Source organism: Terrapene carolina, unplaced genomic scaffold (genome assembly GCF_002925995.2).
Source record: "Terrapene carolina triunguis isolate 2854851 unplaced genomic scaffold, T_m_triunguis-2.0 Scaffold374, whole genome shotgun sequence".
Taxonomy (NCBI): domain Eukaryota; kingdom Metazoa; phylum Chordata; order Testudines; family Emydidae; genus Terrapene; species Terrapene triunguis.
Genome location: NW_020664725.1, coordinates 16670379 through 16691584, shown reverse-complemented (window position 1 = coordinate 16691584; position 21206 = coordinate 16670379). Strand labels below are relative to the sequence as shown.

General features: G+C 49.0%; 1 protein-coding gene across 6 annotated transcripts in view; it reads left to right on the top strand.

The window, feature by feature from the left end:
• SIK3 (SIK family kinase 3) overlaps positions 1–21206 on the top strand; it is a 67452-nt gene that overhangs the window by 44832 nt on the left and 1414 nt on the right. Inside the window, exons 14-24 of one of the 6 annotated variants that reach the window (XM_029912910.1) lie at positions 3278–3421; positions 7084–7234; positions 8272–8397; positions 8699–8784; positions 9490–9599; positions 10132–10483; positions 11279–12159; positions 17545–17708; positions 18408–18540; positions 19426–19595; positions 20384–21200. In XM_029912910.1, coding sequence (XP_029768770.1) covers positions 3278–3421; positions 7084–7234; positions 8272–8397; positions 8699–8784; positions 9490–9599; positions 10132–10483; positions 11279–12159; positions 17545–17708; positions 18408–18540; positions 19426–19583 — 2305 coding nt within the window. In that variant the 3' untranslated portion in view covers positions 19584–19595; positions 20384–21200. Of the gene's footprint in view, positions 1–3277; positions 3422–7083; positions 7235–8271; positions 8398–8698; positions 8785–9489; positions 9600–10131; positions 10484–11278; positions 12438–17544; positions 17709–18407; positions 18541–19425; positions 21201–21206 lie in introns of those variants that run through there. The other 5 variants (XM_029912911.1, XM_026657871.1, XM_026657870.1 and 2 more) reach the window with 5 other exon arrangements.

The window sequence follows — 21206 nt, the reverse complement described above, 5'->3', positions numbered from 1 at the left end:
CTGCAGGCTATTTGAACAATAGGGTATCCAGAATCTCTCTGAGCACTAAACTCCCTTGCTGAGGGTGTGTCAGCATGCAAAGCAAACTAACCTGCATAGTTAGTGCTAAGACACTGCACCCTCCCTCATCCCTGCTGAGTGACTGGGGAAGTGGTCTCATTTTATCTGTGCAGCTTTTGGACCAAGACCTGCAGTAAACATCCAACTCTGATGCCTTGAAGTGAGTTTGATAAAAACTTGGGTATCTGTAGTCATTTAGACTTCTAGCCATAGCAGTAGGTCCTGAAACAGTCTGCTCCGACATGTGAGAGGTGGTCCAATATCGACTCCGAAACTTCACTTCTCTCCCCAGCCAAAGTATGTACCGAAAACACTAACACTGTCCTTGCTAATACTTCCAGTGTAGCTTTTGTTTAGCTAGTTTTTCTGCTAAGCAACTGGTGCAGATGATCCTCCTTATTAAGTTCCATGGATTCTCCCCAGTTCTGGTGGGCAGGACCTTGGCGAGAACAGGCTCTTTCTCAACTTTTATGGATATTGTCCTTCCAAGAAGGATGCAAATAGCTGCCGGGTGGGCAGCAGGCAGGTATAGAAGTGAGGGAGTTGCTGCTAAAGCCATTTAATTCCCTATAATATTCCTAGATCCCTTGTAAACTCCACTGGTCTCAGTGCTGTAAAACAGAAGGGTTCTAATGGCGATGAACACTTGGGTACAACAGTGGCTTGTCCAGGGCATGTGCCAAGATTCCCTTGGCTACTTGACCTTAGAAAACAGCCAAACATGGTACACATTAAAAAATGCTCTATGCTTCCAGTGGCTAGGAGTCTACACATTCTGGGTAGCCAAAGTGTGGCCCAAGAAGCTATACAGTCCCACCCATGGTCATTCTCATCTTTATTATGGAGGCATGGCCCGCAGACACTGCAGGCCCCAGCATGCCATGCTCTGTCGTGACCAAAGTCTTGCCCTCAGTCGATACTGAACATTGTCTCTTGGCGTCAGAACTCTCCAGTGACGGCGCTGCTCAGATCTGTGCAGAAGTTGCAAGCTGGGACCTGCAGTCTCCATGGGCCACTGCTTCAGACTGTAAAGCTGAACATACCTGCAGCCTTTTCCATTTGGGGCAAATAAGATGCAGCCCTGCGGCTCTTGGCAAATTGCCAATGTGTCCTCATCTGGCCAAGCTTAGAGTGCCCACATTTTAAAATCTCTGCTTTCAGCCGAATCCTTTAAGGTTCCAAGAGTCAGGCTTGGCAGGTAAGGTTTTGAGACCAAGGGTAAAACTTCCAAAAATGTGTGCAGGACTTAGGAACCTAAGTCTCACTGTAAGTCCATGGGATGCAGTTTCTGAGGTACCTAAGTCACCTTTGAAAATGGGGCTTAGCTACTTTTGAAACTATTACCCCCAAATCCTTCTTGTGTGTGCTTATGCCACATTCTCCATAGCCGCTGGACGGGACCAGGCTTCAACTGTGCTTAATGGGTGCACATTAACCCTCCATCTCCCCACCCTCTTATGCTGTGACATGCCACTAATCACCAGCAGAAGAGTAAACAGGATTAACACCAGGGACAGGAGCTAATATTTATCTTTTCAGAACACTGGTTTGAATGCCCTCTGCAATGACCGCAGAGCAACTTTTGCCCTTGTTTGCTTTAGGTTGCCTGACCTTGAAATAGTGTGCATTCCATTCCCCGTGCCCAGGGCACAATCACATCTCTTCGGAGCTTGCAAAACTTTTTTTTTCAGCCAAACACTTGCAGTTCATGATTGGATTGTTCCCTGGAGCCATGAAATAAAGTGATTGTAGCAAACCACAATTGTGAAGCTCTTTGGGAAACTCTCCCTGTCTCCATCTAATGGATCTCAAACATTTAATGGCTCAGATTTTGGCAAGTCACCACACCACTAAGTACTCGTCATTCTGTTAACTGGCTGCTTTTTGTGTCAATGGATAATGCTTTTTGCAGAGCCATAGTTTTAAGTGCCGCTGTTTCCCCTACTGTACAGGTTTTAGTTACAGACATTAAAAAGAAATCAAATGGAAGTATTTGTAACCCCCATTTTACCCTCTGGCTTTGTGGGGGCCGGGAATCTTTGTAGCCATAACTCATCACCAATGCAGCTTCACCTGAGTTAGCAATGCTGGGAGGGTTAGTCCAGGTACAGGCATTGATTCCACTCTGTCCTCAAACCTTGTCAGTGTTTCCACCATTGCTAGCACCTGAGAGAGCTGTCCTGGTGCTTGCCCAAGAGCGAAGAATATCCGAGGATAGCTGAACCCTTTGCCATCTCACTGAATCAGGCCCTTCCTGCCTTAGCATCCAACAAAAACACAAAGGGAACAATAGGGCTAAAAATCCCCAAACCCCAGCCCTGAACTTGTCTACAGCCGAAGGTGGAAGCTCTCAGAGGGCTGCTGCTCCAGGAAGGGAATGGGCTGAATTAGCTCCTCACTGTCCCTTGCCCTTTTTGCTTTAGGCATCATTGGTGCAGCCTCCATACACTGATTCCCAGGCTCTGCTCGAAGTGTCCAAGAGTGGGGACTAGATGGCGCACTTTACACACACGCTGTTCCTCTCTCTGAACCTACGTTCAGATCCAGGTTAGATCACACACACAGTGCAAAGGGCAGCCTAATCTCCAGCGGTGGTAGCGATGTCGTAAATGCCATCATCTGATGTGGGACCATTCAGCGTGCTGATCTCTGCTCAGACTCCAGACTGAGCACGTTGCAGGTGAGGATTGAAGTGCGCAGGCTGAGCCACGCAGGGAAACGTGCACAGCGTCTGTCTGCACAGTGCCGAGCTGTAAGCATTACTCACGCAAACAGTCCCATGGGCATAGTGCATATGATGTAAGGCAGACAGTGCTATTACCCTTCAGACTAGCACCACTTTAGGAGAAAGAATCCCTACAGAAACTAACTAGTCACTAGATCTAAATGAATGTGCTTGAGAATTCCCCATGAGATGAAGTAGGTCTGTTCTCCTGAGATGATGAATGGTCATTCTGTTTCTTACCAAGGTTGGCATTGGAATAAAGCTGGCTATGACTTCAGTCCTCCACTAAGCAGTTAACATCCCTTTAATCTGACAGACATTGGCAGTACGGTTTGCTCTTTCATGGGTGTTCTACAACTCACAGCAGGCTCTGAGCACTGCAGCGAGCATTTTTCTTTCCTAATTACTCTGGATTATCTGCTTCTGCTCCCTTCTTTTGGAGTATTCCCGTCAGTCTCTTCCATTTATAAAATATGCTCCTGCTTGTTGCAGATACTTGGCAAATAGGTCAAAAAGGCACACTCTGGCAATGACCAACCCTACAGCTGAAATCCCTCCAGACTTGCAGAGGCAGCTAGGACAGCAGTCTTTTCGATCCCGGGCTTGGGCTCCACACCTGGTACCCGATCAGCACCGGTGAGTAATGGCACCGGCCGTTCGGGCAGCTCTGTGCCAGGGAACCCGCTCAGATGTCGTCTGAATGGAGTGCAGAAAAAATCCAGCTTGGCATAAAGGGGTTAAAAGAAGAAAGCCGCAGACCCCCAAAGCAGAAGCTGGCTGGCCCTGTTGGACATGCTTCATTTTTGAGCAGATATTGGCTCCTCACCTGCTAAATGCATGGTGCACTCACGGGCAGGGATCAGTTGGCTCTTCCCCTCCAGTCCCACTTCTGTGGCTGGAGATGATTTGCCAGGATGGCTGCCTTTGCCCCGGGGCTGGGATTAAGATTAAACGATCCAGTTTAGTGGAAAGCTTTGTTAATGTACTAGAAGGCTCAACCCTGTAGTGAGTAGTAAATCTGCTATGGACTATTCAGTAGTGGAATGCTGTATGAAAGGCTGCACCATGAGTAAACTATCCGTAGGTTTCGATACCTCACTGCACCAGAGTTGTGTGTTTCCACTGCAGAGTCTCCGTGCAAAGCTCCCTGTTTGTCTTGTTGTTTCTAATCTCCGGGAGAACAATTATAACTTTTGTGACTGAGGGAACTGCTGCAAAACTGGATCCAAGTGAGCTAAAATTCTGGAGGAAGGGCCCTCCTGACTTTGAGAACTATTATTTCTACAGAGTCCTTTGATGCTGCAGCAAATTGGAGACCCTACTGCCACAGACACAGCTTAAAAACTGCACCCCGACCCCAAAGCAGAGGGTGTAACAAGTGTAAACTGTCATGCTCATTTCTTTGATTTCAGTTGCTGAACAATTGAGAAAGTAGTTACCGAGAAGACCAGATTTGTGCTCATGTTAAATCCTCTAGCCAGCTCACACTGACAAGCTTGTGAAAGCACTCTTTATTGTAGCCAGATACCTGCTGAGCCGAGCGCTGGTGTAATCAGGTGAACTCTGAGCAGACTGAGTCGGCATTGGTGCCACGCTGGAACTCTGGAAGACAAAAGATAAACCCTGAGTTACTCCTGGGTAGAAAAACTTGTAGGGAGGCAGGAGAGGAGGAGTAAGATTTCTTGGGTCACCGAGTGCTTTATAGGAAGAGAAGAAAAACAGTTGCAAAGTAAATAAACAGAAAATAATGTATGTCCTGCTTCCAGGGTCACTTCAGAATGGAGGTTTAAATGAAGCCATTGAGAGATTGTTGTAAGGCTCTTTAGAATGAGCCTACCCAGCCCCCACTGGCTCTCAGCTCTCATCATGTGTCTGCTCCTCTGTTTGCACATGCACAGGAGAGCATTGGCTCATTCCAGATTCACAATGATGAGCATTTTACATGTCACAGCAGAGGCCTGTAAGCCTGTGGGACTACAGACCTGCAGAAAGCCACAAAGTACTGGCTATTGAACAGCTGTCAGCTTTTATTCTGGTGTTTAACTTAGTCTGTTTGAAACTGGTTTGTACTTAAAAAGGTCTCAACAATTGTTAGTCTAGAAAGCCAGTCTGGAGAGCCAGGGGCAGCGTTACTGTGCATCGCCCTACCATGCTTGGGAACCTGATGCACAATGCTCACGTTCCTCGCTTGCTGCTGCTGCCCGTTACCGAGTTGGAAGGTCAGACGGACAGATTTGGCTTGCTGACTGGCAGAAAGGGAACGTGACAGCCAGCCAGCTCTAACCTTAGCTGGAACATATCTAAAATTGTAATGAATTAAAATACATTTTACCAAGCAGGGCTGAATATGTGAAAATAACTGGAACTGACGTCCTGGAAATGTTACAACATGAATGAGAATTTTCCTCCTGCTAGGGGTAGCGTCTCCCGCGGAGATTCCGTTTGGTCTTTCAGAGCAGGCTTCAGCAGAGAACTCTGTGCATACCTCAAATATTTAAAGTACCAATTTGTCTGTCTAACGTAATTCAGTTTGAAGCACTACTATATGGAGCTCGATTATCTTCTGTTTGTTTTACAACCAAACCATCAGCAGGAATGCTCTAAAGACTTGTTCCCTAAGGGCCTTTCACAGACAAAGACCATTGCTGCAGCCAAATTGTTGTCCACTCGTTTTCTGTATGGAATGAATTGGTACAAAGCTAAACCCATCTGGGCAGAAAACTAACTGGGTCCTCATGTGTTAGTGTTTGCTTTGTGGGTGGAGAGAGAGCAGTGCTTTGTAATACTCTTAAAGATGTAGTCTTGAGGATGAGTGTGCTTGGGTTTGACTCATATATGGGAACCCAGATTGAAAGGGAAGTTTGTTCCTGGAAACAAAGTCATCACATCCCCCCCCACAATGGGTTTAGTGCCTCTCTGAACGTGGATGCCAGCCTCTCCTCTGTCTGAGTGGCTGCAGGATAGACCTGACAGCTCTTGTAGTCAGCAGCGTCTTTCCTACCCTTGGGGTGTGAATCTTATCCACCCCCATCCACTGGTGCTGTGACACGGCTGTTTTTATCTGCACGTACTGGAGACTTAGAAATGTTTCTAAAACTTTTGTTTTGCCATTATTGGTTTTGTCTTGAGGGCCCCCTACAAGTGCAGCTTCCTTGTTTGACATTCCCCCCCCCCCCCCCCGCTCCAGGTCCATCCCTCTGTAGTCACATGAGATGCAACATTTGGCAGAACATGTTCAGATTAAAACTCCCTCATCTTCAAGGCCTGATGTGTGTTAGTGCTTGGAATAAACCAGTCTGATGGGTTCACCAGCATGTGTCGTCTAGGAAATGGAAGATCCTGGAAGCCTGTGTGTGTGCTGAGAGAGGGCAGGTCTTACTGCTAGGTGGTGGTCTAAGCTTTATTGGCATTCGAATGGGAAGCCTCCATTCCCCACAGATGTCAGGGTTACTGGTGCCCCTTTTGATGCACAAATGAGTATTTTCCAGTTTTCCTCCTTTCCTGGAAATCCCGTGGATTGCTCTTCTCTCAGTGACGTCTCTCTCTAGGTGTACCTGCAAGTAAAGCGTCTGGGGTAGGACTCGGGGGGAGGTGGTTATGCTGGTCCTGCTCCCGGGCTTGTTTAAATTAGAATTCCTAAGGTGCTGGCCGACTGTATTTTAGAATTAGACTGAGCAGGCAAGCTCCAGCTGTGCTTGTTAGGGTCTCCTTTTAGCGACCAGGCCTTGCCATAGAGAGACAACTGTTCTCAGCAGCAGAATCACCTCGTCGAAGGCAGCAGCACTCCTGACTGGCTCCTACTTCCCCAATTCAGATAGATGAACATGCAACAATTTTTCATAGCACAAAGTATTCCCATCCCACTGGAATATAGGAATGCTCCAGCTTAGCAAAAATGTCACTGTGTAAACTCCGAAGTACGGTGAATGAAAAAGGCTCTCAGATGGAGAAACGCCTTTCAGTTCTTAGCAGTTGAATGGTTTCTGCAGGTCGGTGGAACCAAGTGCCAGGCCAAGTCGTATGGCCAGTTACAGACTGGTGCCCGCCCCTGTTATAATCTAGTTAGGATATAAATCAGACTGACAAAATCTTAGAGAAAATGTACCTACCCTAGCACAAAATGGACTTGCTAACCCTGTACCATGCGGGTGATGAATAAACTAATGGCACTTTACTTCTCACCCAGAAACAGAACTTCTGGGCAGGCAGAACTTGGCAGAGCTGATGTAAATGAAATGTCGCTGTAGCTGAGTTTGTTTTTCAGCTGGCCTCACTAACCCACTTCCCCATGTGTTCAGCTCTGTTTACAAGGACTCAAACACCCTGCACCTCCCCACTGAGCGCTTCTCCCCGGTTCGCCGCTTTTCTGACGGTGCTGCCAGCATCCAGGCGTTCAAAGCCCACCTGGAGAAAATGGGCAATAACAGCAGCATCAAACAGCTTCAGCAGGTAAAGGAAGGAAGAGGGATGCAATGAATTAGCTTAGGTCACTGACTTACTGGTAGAGGAAACCTTTCCTACTGCTTTGTCTCCTGGATCTAAACATTCTTCAGAGCTGCAGCTGGGGAGCATATCCTCTCCCTTCTTCTGGGTATTTGAGTGTGCTTTGTAGAATTGCCATCCTCCTCTTCATCTCAGCTGCAGCCTGGGGACCTTGGGGGCTTCCCCTTTTCTGGGGACTTGACATATCACTGTAGAAACACATGTAAGGTCCGAGAAGTCAGGCTCAAGTGAGGAACGTGGGCCCTGATACCTGTGCTCCCTAGAAACTGTCATTGAGTTTCTTCCCAAGACTCGCACGCAATGAAACCAGTCCCCAGAATCCCATTTCAAAGTTGAAATGGTTGGTTCTTGGCCCTGGCCTGCTTGTTTGATTGGTTTGAATAACAATCCGTGGTGTTGCACAGAGTAACCAGACTGAAGAACACTCTTGAAAATCCTCTTAGCCATGGCTGCTAAAAGCCACTGGTGCCTTCACCAGTGTTTAATGGCAGTGGAGTCCCATCGCATGCCGTAGCGGTCATTGAAAGGCCATTTTGCTCTGCTATGGCATAAATTGCATAGTCCTCTCTTTGACCTCCGGGGGAGTCTTGTCGTTGATTTCAGTTGGAGTTGGATTGGGCCCTAAGAGAGGAATTTCCCTGTGCAGCACAGCAGGAGCACGAGATGCTAATTTAATCTTGGGATTTTCATGTCTGATGCTTTTCACTTGCACTCCTTGCAATTGCAGTGTAAGGAGACTAAATAGCCCAGGAGTTTAGTTCCATGAGCATCTATTTCTTTCCCACTGTATGAGAGAGCTGCGATGACCCTGGTATTATGCGCACACATGCTGCTAACTACATGGATTAGGATTTCTGTCCTGCAGTTTTTTCTTTTTCTCTGGCTCTTTCTGCCAAGGAGACTGCAGAGTGAAAGCCTTTTTTGCGCAGCAGGGTTGCTGTGCAGGAAGAGATCATGTTGTGGGTGTATTGAATTCATTACAGGAGTGTGAGCAACTACAGAAGATGTACGGTGGGCATATGGACGAGAGAACCCTGGAGAAGACACAGCAGCAGCACATGTTGTACCAGCAGGAGCAGCATCATCAAATTCTCCATCAGCAGATTCAGGTACTGGAACCGGGACCATGATCTCTGAATCCTAGCCAGGTTTTCCTGCAGTAGAGGTGTTGAATGGCCCCATGGGACTAGGGAGGAAAACTTCTGTATATGTGGCAAGTTAGATTGCTCCACCTGCTGTAATGAGGAACAAGGGGGAAGGCTTTTCAAAAGCAATGCATGCACAGCTGGTAGGATAGCGACAGCTTCTGTCTCAGGTTGATTAATTTATTGGTCCAAACTCTCTCAATCAAGATGGAACTGACTAATGGCAAATACTTTTTGTTCCCCTTCTTTCTGGTGCCTGGCTCAGGATTGTATTCGCCCACCTCAGCCATCTCCACCCTTGCAAGCTCCTTGTGAAAACCAGCCAGCTTTGCTCACCCACCAGCTGCAGAGGTAAAGAAAGGGGTTTGCTTTGGTAAAGTGCGGGGGTGAAGGGGTGGAGCTGTCACTCAGTGATGCACTCAGGCCTGTCCCAGAGCCAGCTGGGAGCATATAACCTTAGAGAACTGGGCCTCATTCCTAGAAGCACGTGCAGGCTGCAGCTGGAGCTGTAGGAGCAAGTCTCTGGCAATCAGGCTCTTAACATTTCTGTCCAAGAGAACCTTGAAAGTAACCTGATGGCATAACATTGTTTTAAATTGACATGGAACTGCTGCTTGTTGGCCAGCTTGAAAACAAATGAGTTTCAATAATAGTATGAACGCTTTCTCTAGCACCTTGAATGCCAAGCCATTTACAAACACTCTTTAGACCCTTCCTCCTCCTCCCCCCCAGTCCCTCTGTTGGCTAGCAAATATCATCCCATTTTACAGATGAGGAAGACTGAGGCAGAGTGGGAGAGCCTTGCCCTAGGTCATGGTGAGTCAGGAATAGAACTCAGGATTCCTGACTTGTGCTCTAACCACTGAGCCATACTCCCTTATCCAGCTAGCTAATGAAGATAAAATAGAAATTATGTTTCAAAGCCTTTAAGATTCTAAAGGAGTTTTTTATATTATTTGTTTTTTTTTTAAAAGCACTTAGAGTTCAGTTCTAAAAGTTGAACAAGCGTCTTTATCAGGAAGAGCAATTTACGAAGATGCTTATTTTCTTGTGTAGGTTACGGATTCAGCCATCTAGTCCACCCCCAAACCACCCTAATAATCATCTCTTCAGGCAGCCAAATAGCAGCCCCCCTCCTGTGAATAGCAGCATGCTACAGACTCATGGTAAGCACTGAGTGGACCAAGCCATCTGTCCTCCTATTGTGCAGGCCGCTTGTCAGAACCTTACGGTTTTATAAAGCACTTGGGAAAACAGTTCATGTCTTCTCCAAATTCTAGTGCCTGGCGCAGATAGCCGATGTAAACGAGTCTCCATCTGGCACAAGGGGCTGGTGTTATCGCAGTACTTGCAGTGGATCTTGCCAGCTGGAATATGTTGTTACGTGTCATGAGGTCCTTGCTTATAATCTCTGGGGGCGGGGAGGAGGGATATTATTCTTTGATTATGCAAATAACTTTATATTGGTATTGTTTCTTTTACCTTGCAAGTATTTCTAGCTGTGGCTGTAGTACGATGAAACTTTAGCTTTGAATAGTCAGGAAAGGCGCACGCCTCATCACCCACTGAAATGCAGCTTGGTTCTGAAAATCTTACCTTTGGCCCTGATCGCATCAGACGCTGTATCTGTTAAACAGAACGTGCTCTCAAGCCTTGCAGCAGCTCAGTGCAGTTACTCAAAGGGATTGTTCTTCGTAGGTGCGGCCTCTCAGTCCCAGTTCCAAGGGATGCCTTCCCACAGTGCGATCTTCCAGCAGTCTGGTAACTGTTCCCCTCCCCCGAACGTGGCACTGACATGCATGGGCATGGCGCAGCAACCGCAGCCGGTCACCATCCAAGTGCAAGAGCCCGGAGATATGCTCAGCAACAACCTTCTGCAAGGGGCAGCTGTGGCAGGGCAGGGCATGTCCCCTCACCCACGAGGCATGTCTATCAACCCGAGTGCCAATCAGATCCAAATGCAGCACCGAGCTAACCTGATGGCCTCTCTCACGTACGGTCACAGGCCACTGTCCAAGCAGCTCAGTGCTGATAGTGCAGAGTCGCACAGGTAAGGCCATTCTCTAACTGTTCTGCTAACCTGGGGAGGCGTTGAGGGGGGAAGGGAGGAGAAAAGAACCAGGGCCGGTCAGAGTTCTGCCACCACAGCTCCATGTGCCAAGGCTGGCTACAGTCTCCTGAGCACAGCACTCGCTGCCAGCAGCAGCCATGCGCTGGTCACGTTATGGCTTTAGACTTCAGGGCTTTGTTAGTGGGATGGGTGTCTGACAGCCGAGGGGTGAGGATTGTGTGAAGTCAGCACAACTCCTGAGCCAGGCGGGGCAGGAAGCCAGCTTTCTCTCTAGGAATGCAGGTCGCTGCTCAAGTACAGGCTTGTGCTTTAATAAGAGGGGAGAAATAAAGAAGTACAGAGACCGTTACTAATTCCCCTTCGTGCCTGGTCTGGCTGGAGCCTACACTAGCTTCAAGAGCTCCGACAGGCGGGCTCTGCCTCTAACAGCACCTTTTCTCCATCTACGCTCCCCCAGCTATCTCCAGAGACTTGAAACATTCCTTCTTACCTGGCCCTGCGGCGTCATCGATGACCTGGGGCATGTGCTCTTCTGCAGGGTCTGAGTGGAGTGTGTGGTCTCTTCAGCTCTCCCAGAAAGAGGTGCTGGGTGGCAAACCTGGGTCCCCTCTGTTCCACTCCAGCTAGGCGCTCAAGCCACCACCCTGAACATGTACAGCCTGTTGGAGTTGATTGGGAGGTTGTGCAGAGTGCCTGAGTGGTGGCGGCCTCCTCTGCATTCATGGGTTTACTCTTGGTTGCTGCAACACAATGACTGTCGTTTCTTCCTTGCAGCTTGAACATGAACAGGTATCCCCCTGCTAACTATGACCAGGTGCACTTACATCCCCACCTGTTCTCCGATCAGGCCCGGGCATCCCCCAGCAACTACAGCCCATCAGTAGGGGTGGGATTCCCCACAACGCAGCAAGCCCTGAAGGTCCCTCAACTTGACCAGTTCCCTAGCTTCCCTCAAAGCGCACATCAGCAGCAGCCGCAGCACTACACGGCATCGGCACTACAGCAGGCACTGCTGTCCCCAACTCCGCCAGATTACAGCCGACACCAGCAGGTACCGCATATCCTCCAGGGACTGCTTTCCCCCCGGCACTCGCTTACGGGGCACACGGACATGCGACTGCCCCCCGCAGAATTTGCACAGCTCATCAAGCGGCGGCAGCAGCAGCAGCAACAGCAGCAGCAAGAATTTCAAGAGTTGTTCAGGCATATGAGCCAAGGAGATGCTGGGAATATGAGCACCAGCATGGGACAGAACCTCTCCGAGCGCCAGTCGTTGTCTGTGCCTTATCAGAATGCTGACACGTACCATCACAACAGCCCCCAACATCTCTTAAAAATCAGGGCACAAGAATGTATCCAGCAGGTATCTGCAGCAGTGGCACCACATGGGTATGTACACCAGCCAGCTCTGATCCATTCGGAGAGCATGGAGGAGGACTGTGCATGTGAGGGTGCCAGGGACAGCTTTCCGGACACTAAGAGTTCAAATACATTGACCAAAGGTGGCCATGAGAACCCACTGCTTTTAAATGCAGGAGGGCATGGGGACCCAGAATCGCTGCTAGGAACTGTTAATCAGGGGCAGGAATTGGGGACGCATCATTACAGACATCAGCCAGCTACCGGATTCAGTAGGAATAAGGTGCCCAGCAGAGGTAAGACTTAGTGCTACTTGTGTACATGAAACAGCCTCTTCCAATGTCAGATACACACCACATGCAAGCAGAGATGACTGTGTATATCAGACAGAACTAGGAGTTTCAGTGACAGTCAACTTAGGGCAGAATTTTCTGGAGTCTTTTGGCTGTTAAGGCTGTAGTAAATTGTGAACTCGTACAGACTTTGTACCAAACAACGAGGAGGAGAATTGTTAAATAATAAAGGGACACTGCCAGACTCCTAGGACTTGGAATTTGATGATTATAACCTGCAGGTAATGAAAAAAGACCCTGGATTCCTGCTTTGCCTTTAGAGATGAGCTGCAAAGTGTTGGGTGGTTTATCTGTTTTTTTTATTAAAAAAAAAAAAATGTAGTGTCCCAAATTAAGGGAGTATGTGTGTGTTAAATTATCCCGACAGCCCAAAACTGTGACTGGTTCCTCCTTCGCTAACCAGCAGCCCCCAAGTCCAGGCAGTGCTACATGGGTCAATGAAATGTACCCTGTAGTGCACGGTGTCCTTTCCTGGGCCAGCGCCCTCCACTACCGTACCAGAGAGCACTGACTGGGAGCCCCAGAACGAGCTTGAATGATCTGATTTAGGAAAACTGGTTGTTAAACTTGCTCCTAGTGAGTGGCTCGGGCCTGTTTTTGGTCCTGTGGAAACTACTTTCCTGGTCTCCCCACCCACTGTGACTTTGGAGACAGAGCAGCATGACATGCGGTCTCTTTAAATGACTGTTCTCCCTGCATTGTAGTTCTGTGCATCCCGTGTGTTTAGAATGAATCTCCTGCCCACCCATTCAAGAGGGTTGAAGGCACTGAGCAGTACCACCTGGCAGGCCTGAGCAGGGTAGATCTGTATCTGCTGTAGGAATGAGATGCGTCTTATTTGACGTCACCACCTTTCGCTTGACCCCCTGGCTGTACTGGTGCTTTGCCCACTCAGGAGGCACTGGTTAACGCTGAGACAATAACCACAGGTATTTTGTCAGGTTGTGTGTTCAAGCAGGTGTGCATGTGAGACGAATGGGATCCTTCAGAGCGAGGACTAGGGCGAGGAGTGACCTTTATTCGCTGTGCGTTGGGTGATTTAGATCACTAGCGCGCTGGCCCTGTCAGACCCCAGTTTTTCTGCTGGGCTTCAATTTCCAGGCCTGGCCCTGGGAAAGGAGAGCGCTGTCCTAGTGCAAGCAGGCTCTGGAAACTCCTCTTTTCCGAGTTCCTGTTTTTTACTGACCTGGGTCATTTTTATTATTGACACAGCTAAATAAACTGCATGTAAAATGGTGCGAATGACTAAACAAGCCAAAAGCCATGCTCGTGCCCCACTAATTGCTCTGCTACTATCACGATACACAGGAGAGCAGGACTTTAGACTGCAAGACTTTGTAAATGAGTAAAGAGAAGTCAACATTTACCAGGAATTGTGCAAGCCGTTCTGAAAGAGGCGGGAGTGCGCATGTGGCTGTTGGGAGTGTTAATATAGTAGATTGTACTCCAAGGTGGAGCTCCCCTGACCTTTATTTTCCTCCTTGTGTTTAATAACCCAGTTGGAATCTAGCCTACACTCTTCCCGCTCCAATTGGGCTAACATTTAAGCGACCCAGGCACACTTGTGTACAATTAAGTGAAATAAAACCTCCATGTAAATAACACTAAAGAGTTCACTTCCACTCTGTTGCATACAAAACAATCCAAATGTTAGCAGCAGCTCTGTGCATGTGCACTGAAGAGCGACTGGGGGAGTACTGATGGGGGATATTTAACCCACACAAGTGTAACTCTGTGATGGTTTCTCTTGAATGATTTTTCTGCCCTCCCACCCCCCTCTCCCACAAAGGTTAGACTGTCAGCCTGTCTTTGAGCTCCCCTAGTTACATTCACAATGTTGTTTGAATGGTTTTTAAATTGTAATTTCCCTTATGAGGAAAATGTATTGTGGAAACAATAGAGTAGATATTTACGCTTGAGAGATTGAGCCACTTCCCGGTCACTTGCACTTCGGTATATACACTGAGGAGTATGCTGGTCCTGGTTACAGTTCTCTGGCATGCCTGGTGAGTACTTTGGTCCACGTACTTGCCCCATAGAAGTGTGATTGTGTGTTGGGACGTTACGTAGAGTTTTGGGGCATGCCACCACTTACTGCTGCCTGTCACCTAAATCCTGATGAAGGCTCCCACCAGCTGTGGTTGGATTTCAGTGACTCGCTTACGGGGCATCGTTGTGCTCCAGATGCCGTACAGCTTCGAAAACGCTGCCCAGCCCAGGTTTCCAGCCCCCAAACACCGTTAGTAGCCCTGGAGGTTACTCACTAATGTGGGGGAGGAACAGATCACTGCTGTGTCACATCTGTTGTGTTGAAGCCATGCAGGGAAGTGGGAACCCAACTGTCTGTCTTACACAGATGTGGATAACTGACTCCCGCCATGGAGCTTTACCCTGCTCAGGCAGCAGGTGGGGGAAGGAAAGAATTCAGATTGGGGTTTGCAATGAAACATGGATACAAATGTGAGCCTTCCAGCTTCTGTGTAACCTGGGCCTGACCATGAGAAGTGCTGACAGCAGTGGCAGCTGCAAGTGCTAAATGGTTTTCTTGCTCCGTGCGCTGTTTGTGTAGAGCAAGAGGTTCAGGAGGGAATTCCTCCCTTCCCTGGAGCCTCAGGTGTATGGTATCAAAGGGGTAGCCGTGTTAGTCTGAATCTGTAAAAAGCAACAGAGGGTCCTGTGGCACCTTTAAGACTAACAGAAGTATTGGGAGCATAAGCTTTCGTGGGTAAGAACCTCACTTCTTCAGATGCAAGAAGTGAGGTTCTTACCCACGAAAGCTTATGCTCCCAATACTTCTGTTAGTCTTAAAGGTGCCACAGGACCCTCTGTTGCTTTTTTCAGGTGCATGGGCTGCCCTAGTGGAGGCAGGCTACTGGGCTTCCTGGGCTGCTAACTGTGCGCCTCTCTCACTCAAGATTTGTACTGACGTTCTTTGTGCAGCACTTGGAGGCTGGTTGCTGATAGCTGCAGGCTCTTGTGAGCTGCCCACTCAGACAACCGCTCCCACAGTTTGAACAGTAGCCGGAGCCGTGGGTGGGTGGCAGTTCTTTCTCACAGCCTCTTTCCAACAGTTTGTTTTCCAGGGTAACTCAAGTTTTCTTTTGTTTTTCCAGGAAAGTGAGACTTTTAACTGAACTTAACCTTGTGGCCGTGCAGAGGGAGGCAAAGCCAAGACCCAGTCTTGTATTATTGCAAAATCTGCTCCCATAACACCACAGCATGGTGAAGTACCATGTAATTGTGATATAAAGCAGCATGATCAGTGCGTTTCAACTCCCTCCTTTCCCCCCCAAAATACTGGGGCTGGCAAGTGGGCTGGGAGGCCATACGCTGGAGGGGCTAGGGACACTGGCACGGCTGAGGAATAGTACGGATAGACGGTCAAGTTGATCCACATGTAACACTTGTCTCTGCCAGCTGAGTCGCAAGCTGGTTTGATCACAGATAACGCCACTTGGATCGGATTGGACTGTGGGCAAAGGGAGTGCTGGCGCAAGAGGCTGCCAAACCCCATTCTTCATGCGGAGGGAGATTTGAACCCAGATTCTGTACCTACACCTCGTCCGTGCGAGCCAGGACATGTTAATGCAGAGCAACCTGGAGTCTAGACCCATTCGCTGAGCAGGAATCCCAGACTCTGAAGTGCTGTTTGGCTGCAGAGTGAGAGACGGATGTTCTCTACGGGGAATGGGGCGGCCATGTTGTTGCTTTTGCTAAAATGTGGTATCTTCCTTAGGACAGGTGCAGGTCCCCCCCGCATGCCTGAATTGTGTTAGTTTCCTGGGGCAGCACAGTTTGGGGCCCAGTCCAGATGGCACTGAAACGAATGGATGTTCTGCTAAAAGTTTCATGGGAACAGGGTCATTCTTGAAACAGTGAATAGATCATTTACGATAAATGCCAGGCATGAAATCTTGCCAAAGCAAAGAGACCACAGCTATCCCTGGTATAACTCCATAGGCACCAATAGAGTTACACCCAGGTTGGATTTGTCCCCGAATGTCCAATATTGACTTTGGAAAGCAGTGCAGCACCTCTGCGTTCACTGCACCAGGCAGCTCCTTTTTTCCCAGTCAAGGAGGTAGGACCTCTGTAGCCCTGAGGCAGCTGTCCTTGTGCCCAAGGAGAAATGGAGGAGCTACTCAGTGCAGCTCCAGAGTTGTGCTTGGTCCTTTCCTCTGACCCGTGAGCGGTCACATTGTCCCTGAGTATTCCCAACACCTGGTGGCCCGGAGAGCAGGAAAACCGAAGCAGGGCCTCGTCATGGTGCTGTGATACGCATTCAGCTGAAGGCCTGGTAGGCCCCCAGCAGAGATTGTGTATCCTGCCTTTGCAGCCGATTCTCTTGATGATCTAACAGGTGGATGCTCCCCTTTCAACGTCACCGATCCCATGATTTCACCAAGGATCAGGCCCCTAGAGCTGTAAAGCTTCTGTAAAGAGCAGCTGGCTTGTTCTGCCTGCCTGGAAAAAAAAGAGAGGGCTGGTTAGTGGAACAGTCTGCTCAGTGTGTGACCGAAGGGAGCGAGGAGAGGTTTCCTCGGTCATTCGGAGGCCGAGGCGACCTTTAGTAACATTAGATTTTGCTTGATAGAAACGTAACCCTTGCCCTCAGACACAGCAGCTCCTGCAGCAGGTTATGGATGGACTTTGCCAGGCAGGATACTTGCACAGATATTCAGTTTCCTACAAACATGTTTGCAAAGGGCAAGGAGCAGTGGTTTGATACAGATTTAGTGTCTTGGTAACTCCCTTTTCCAAGGTTATGCAGAATGGCCCTTCTGGGACCTTCATTATACGGAAATCATAAGCATCTCTTTCTGGAGTGGTCTTTTTCGGCACGTCTGACCCCTTCAAACAAGTGGGAGCAAAAGGCCGTCTTAGTACTGGACGGGAACGAGGTTGTGTGGGTGTCTCCAGGCATTGTGATAACGTTTCTTTCTCCTCAAATATTGTGTATCTGATTGAGACAGAAGTTGTGCATTCTTCCCTCTGAGTTCTCATGGCGTGATTCCGGTCGACTGCTAGCTGTGACTGGGATCAGTAGTCAAGCCAGTCGTGAGATCCTCTTCAATAGAGCAGCCCAGCCATGGTCTTTGGAGTCAAGGAAAAACAAATCTGTGCTCCTCAGTCAGGAACAAGAAGTATATGTCCAGTTGATCCTTTTTGCACAGTCATCACAGGCTAATGGATTGTTAATTCATCCCCCCTGACTTCTGTGATCCTACCAGAGTTCTTCATTAAGGCAGTTACTCCATGTTATGTACCACTCAGGAAACCGCTGGCTTCTTTATACTAATCCCCTTTCTCTTTTGTCTAACTTCCAAGAATCCATTGTAGGGAACTGTATGGACAGAAGTTCTCCAGGACAAGCTATGGAGATGCCCAATCATAATGGATTGGGTTATTCTGCAAGACCAGCTTCCATTGAACACCACAGACCCAGGACTTTGCAGAGACATCACACCATACAGAACAGCGATGATGCCTATGTAGGTTTGAGAAGGTTCATGGCTGCCAGGCATTATAGACCGTGTAAAACTTTCTATGAAGTGTTCATTCTAGGGCTGAGCAAATAGGCCATTCACTAGCCAAATACAGACCAGCTTATAAACCTGTGGGGCTAACTTGGAATCCAGCGCTGTGCAGAGCAATGCGATAACATGCTTCCCCCTCTGCCTTTGGAACATCTCAACGGCATGTCCGTTGTGTACCAGGCAGGATTTCAAGTGCTTTTAGCAAAGACCAACCCAAAAGTGAAATCTCCCACCTGTGGCTAACCAAGTATTGCCTAGTTTACCCACATATACCAAGTCCATATGAGATTTTCCTGCAGGGTCAAGCGCACCCTAGGGTGCCTCTGCTGAAAACATTTGAGTTGCAGCAGGGATGAATACAGCCCAGAGTGTCTCATAATCTGCGAAAGAACCAAACTTCCAGCCAGGCAATATTGGTGAACAACCTAGCAGTGCGGTCTCGGCCACTGAGAGAGAGGAGCAAGGGCAGCTGCGCTGAGTACCGTGTACATCAGCCCTTTGGGGTTAGGAAGCAGTTCTGTCATAGTCCAGGCCTGGTGTAACTTTCCTTATAACTTACTAGTGTGCTGGAAGAAAATGTGCGCTTGTGACTGTCTCCTTCGGTCCTGGGGGAGCACAGGGGTGTGACTCTGTCTCCTTCTGCCGTCTCCTCAGGTCCAGTTGGATAACTTGCCTGGAATGAGTTTAATGGCTGGAAAAGCACTAAGCTCTGCTCGGATGTCTGATGCAGTACTCAGCCAGTCATCGCTCATGGCCAGCCAGCAGCTACATGCCAGGGAGAGCGAGGGTAAGGACTTCCCTGGGGCTGAAAAGGCATCTTGCAGAGGTGACTGAATTCTGCTGCAATCTGGTTTGGGTCAGAAGTGACGCTGATTTGTGCCATCTTCGTCTATCAGATATGGGTCCACACCAGAGTCCCTTCCCTTGGTGGTATTCCTGTGCATAGAGCCAGCAGTGTACTAGGCATGTTGTAATACTGGAGAGTATGGTACAATTGGCATTCCCTGTTTAAGCGTGGCCAAGAGCTGGAATAATAGATCTGCGTTGGCAGAGCTGTGGAGGGTGAAAGATCAGGAGTTGTTGCAGGTCAGAGTTGAGGTGTTTTAGCCTTTTATGTGTTGAAGGCTTGCACTGATCGACTCTAAGCACTGTTACCAAACTCCCCACAGAGCGTGTGCTGGTGCTTATTTCTGGTGCAGCCCTTAGACGCTTGTCATTCTGGGTTGTGCTGCAGTTTTAAGCACATAGTGGCTTCCCTGTATAGTGACATTTGTCTTGGATTCCTGTGACGCTCACACTACTGGCTGGAGTCCTTTCCAGGTAAATTTCCACACATGCTTCTCAAGGTCTGTCGTCATCTCCTCTCCCTTATGCCCTGAGCAGCAGGGAGACAGCTGGGCTGTAGCACATAGAGCGCAGTGTGCTTCTTAGGTAGATGTGACATCGGCAAAGGGTTTCGTGTCATGCTCACTGCAACGACTTTCTGTTAAAACGAGGGACAACCCTGTATGCCAGCCCTGACCCACACTCAGCACCTCAGGCTCTGCCTGTGCCCTCTGCCAGAAGCTCCCATCAACTTTGCTCTCCTTGGCCCTTGGTAGCCGTCCCAAGTAGCAGTGAGAGTTTTCTCCCTTTCGCCTACAAACTCTGATGTTACTCTTTGGTCTTGCAGACTGTGGGGAAAGTTTGGAAGGTCAAGAGCACCCAAATCTAGCTGATGTCAGCCAGCATTTAAACACCTCTTGTTATCCATCTACGTGTATTACAGACGTCCTCCTGAGCTACAAGCACCCGGAGGTGCCCTTTGGGATGGAGCAGACTGGGGTGTAGCAGGAGGAGGGAGTGAGTATTTTTCTGTTGTTTCTGTAAGTTCAGATCTTCCCTTTTCTGCCTCTAGGGTAGATCTCCAGTACTAGCAGCCCAGGGGCTAGATATCCCTAGACAACTTCTTTCCCCCCTTCCTTCCCCCCCCAGCTGTGGGTCTGAGAATGAAGTTTAAGATAGAGGATGTCATTGCCGAGCTGCCAGAGGTCAGTCGTTTGCACTGCTGACAGTGCCGCCCTCATAGACTTGCTGTTGGTGACCTTCAGTGGCCACTCGGCACTTCTGCTTTGTGTAGTCTCTGGGTGGGAGCGCCGGGATTGGTGAGGGAAGGCCTCGGTCATTTGTGCAAGAACAAGCGCATGCAGCAATATCTCCCGTCTGTCCTGGGATGTGTGGGGAGAGTGGGCTCCGCACTGGGGTTGCCAGGAGGCAGCTCTGAACAGCTGGACAGTGACTCAGGCCTGTCTGTTCAGCTCGTCCCCTTTCTGTGGAGGGGCAGCTTTCAGGAGCCGCCGCTGCTGCTGTTGGTGGAAGGACACGGCACCTCTAGATGGTAGTGTGTCGGTCTGCCATGATCCTGTTAGCTGCATGGAGCTGTGGGCACACCTCCATGGGGCGCGCAGCCCCTCCTTGTGCACGTTTCCCTTTTCTTTCAAGCCCCTTGTGGCATTGGCAGCATGAGCGCTCGAGGCATGTAGCTGGCCGTGTCAGGCTGGAGCAAGGGGCGGGCAGAGGGATGTTCAAGGAGAAATGTCTGTCTCTTGTCCTGGCCTTTAACACCCCTCCATCTCCTCTCTCTCTTCCAGGTTTTGTGTACAGCTTTGAAATGAAAAGGTCCATTTTAAACCAACAGTATCTAGCAGCATTGCGCCAAATCGCCATAGTATTTCTCACTGAAATATCATGGCTCCTTTCCTCATAATCAGTTCCTCAGTGTGTCGTTCCTTTGGTTTCTTTCGTTTCTGCCATATTTGCCTGTAACTTCAGCTATCATAGAGCTAACCAGAGAACCTGAGTCCTACACCCTGTGTGAAAGGATTGATGGAACTTGAGTTTTGCATTTGGTTTGGAGGGGGTTTTAAATGCGAAGGGCCAGGCAATCACGGATGGTGCAGACTCAGGCGTTCTCCCCTTCATCCAACCCCGCTCTTAAGGCCTGTCCAACATCCTCTTTTTCTGGGGACAAGTAGGAGAGCATGGGACAAATGCCTTCCTGGAGCCTGCCTGAATAGGGGACGCAAGGGGCAGGGAGGGAATTTGAAGCTCTGTCCTTTGGCAAGCAATAAGCAGAGCTCCTGAAAACCAAGTCCAAAACCAGAGTCATTTTGCCAGGGTTCCAGCGCACACCACACCCCACAAGCCCAGCTCCAAGGGCAGAAGAAGGCCACGCTGTAGTTTTACTTCCATATCCTTTGCATCTGAACTGATAGTAGGGCCCAGAGCTACTCTGGGGCAAGAGCAACTCAGTCTCCCTTACCACAATGCTAGCCTGTCCAACCCACCCCCGTCCGATTACGTCCCCCACCCCACTGGTTCTTCCAACACCCAGCAGTGGTGCAATACGCTTTGTCTCTCTCATCTTTGTCTGCTTTTCTTTCCCTTTTTTTTTTTTTTTTTTTTTTTTTTTTT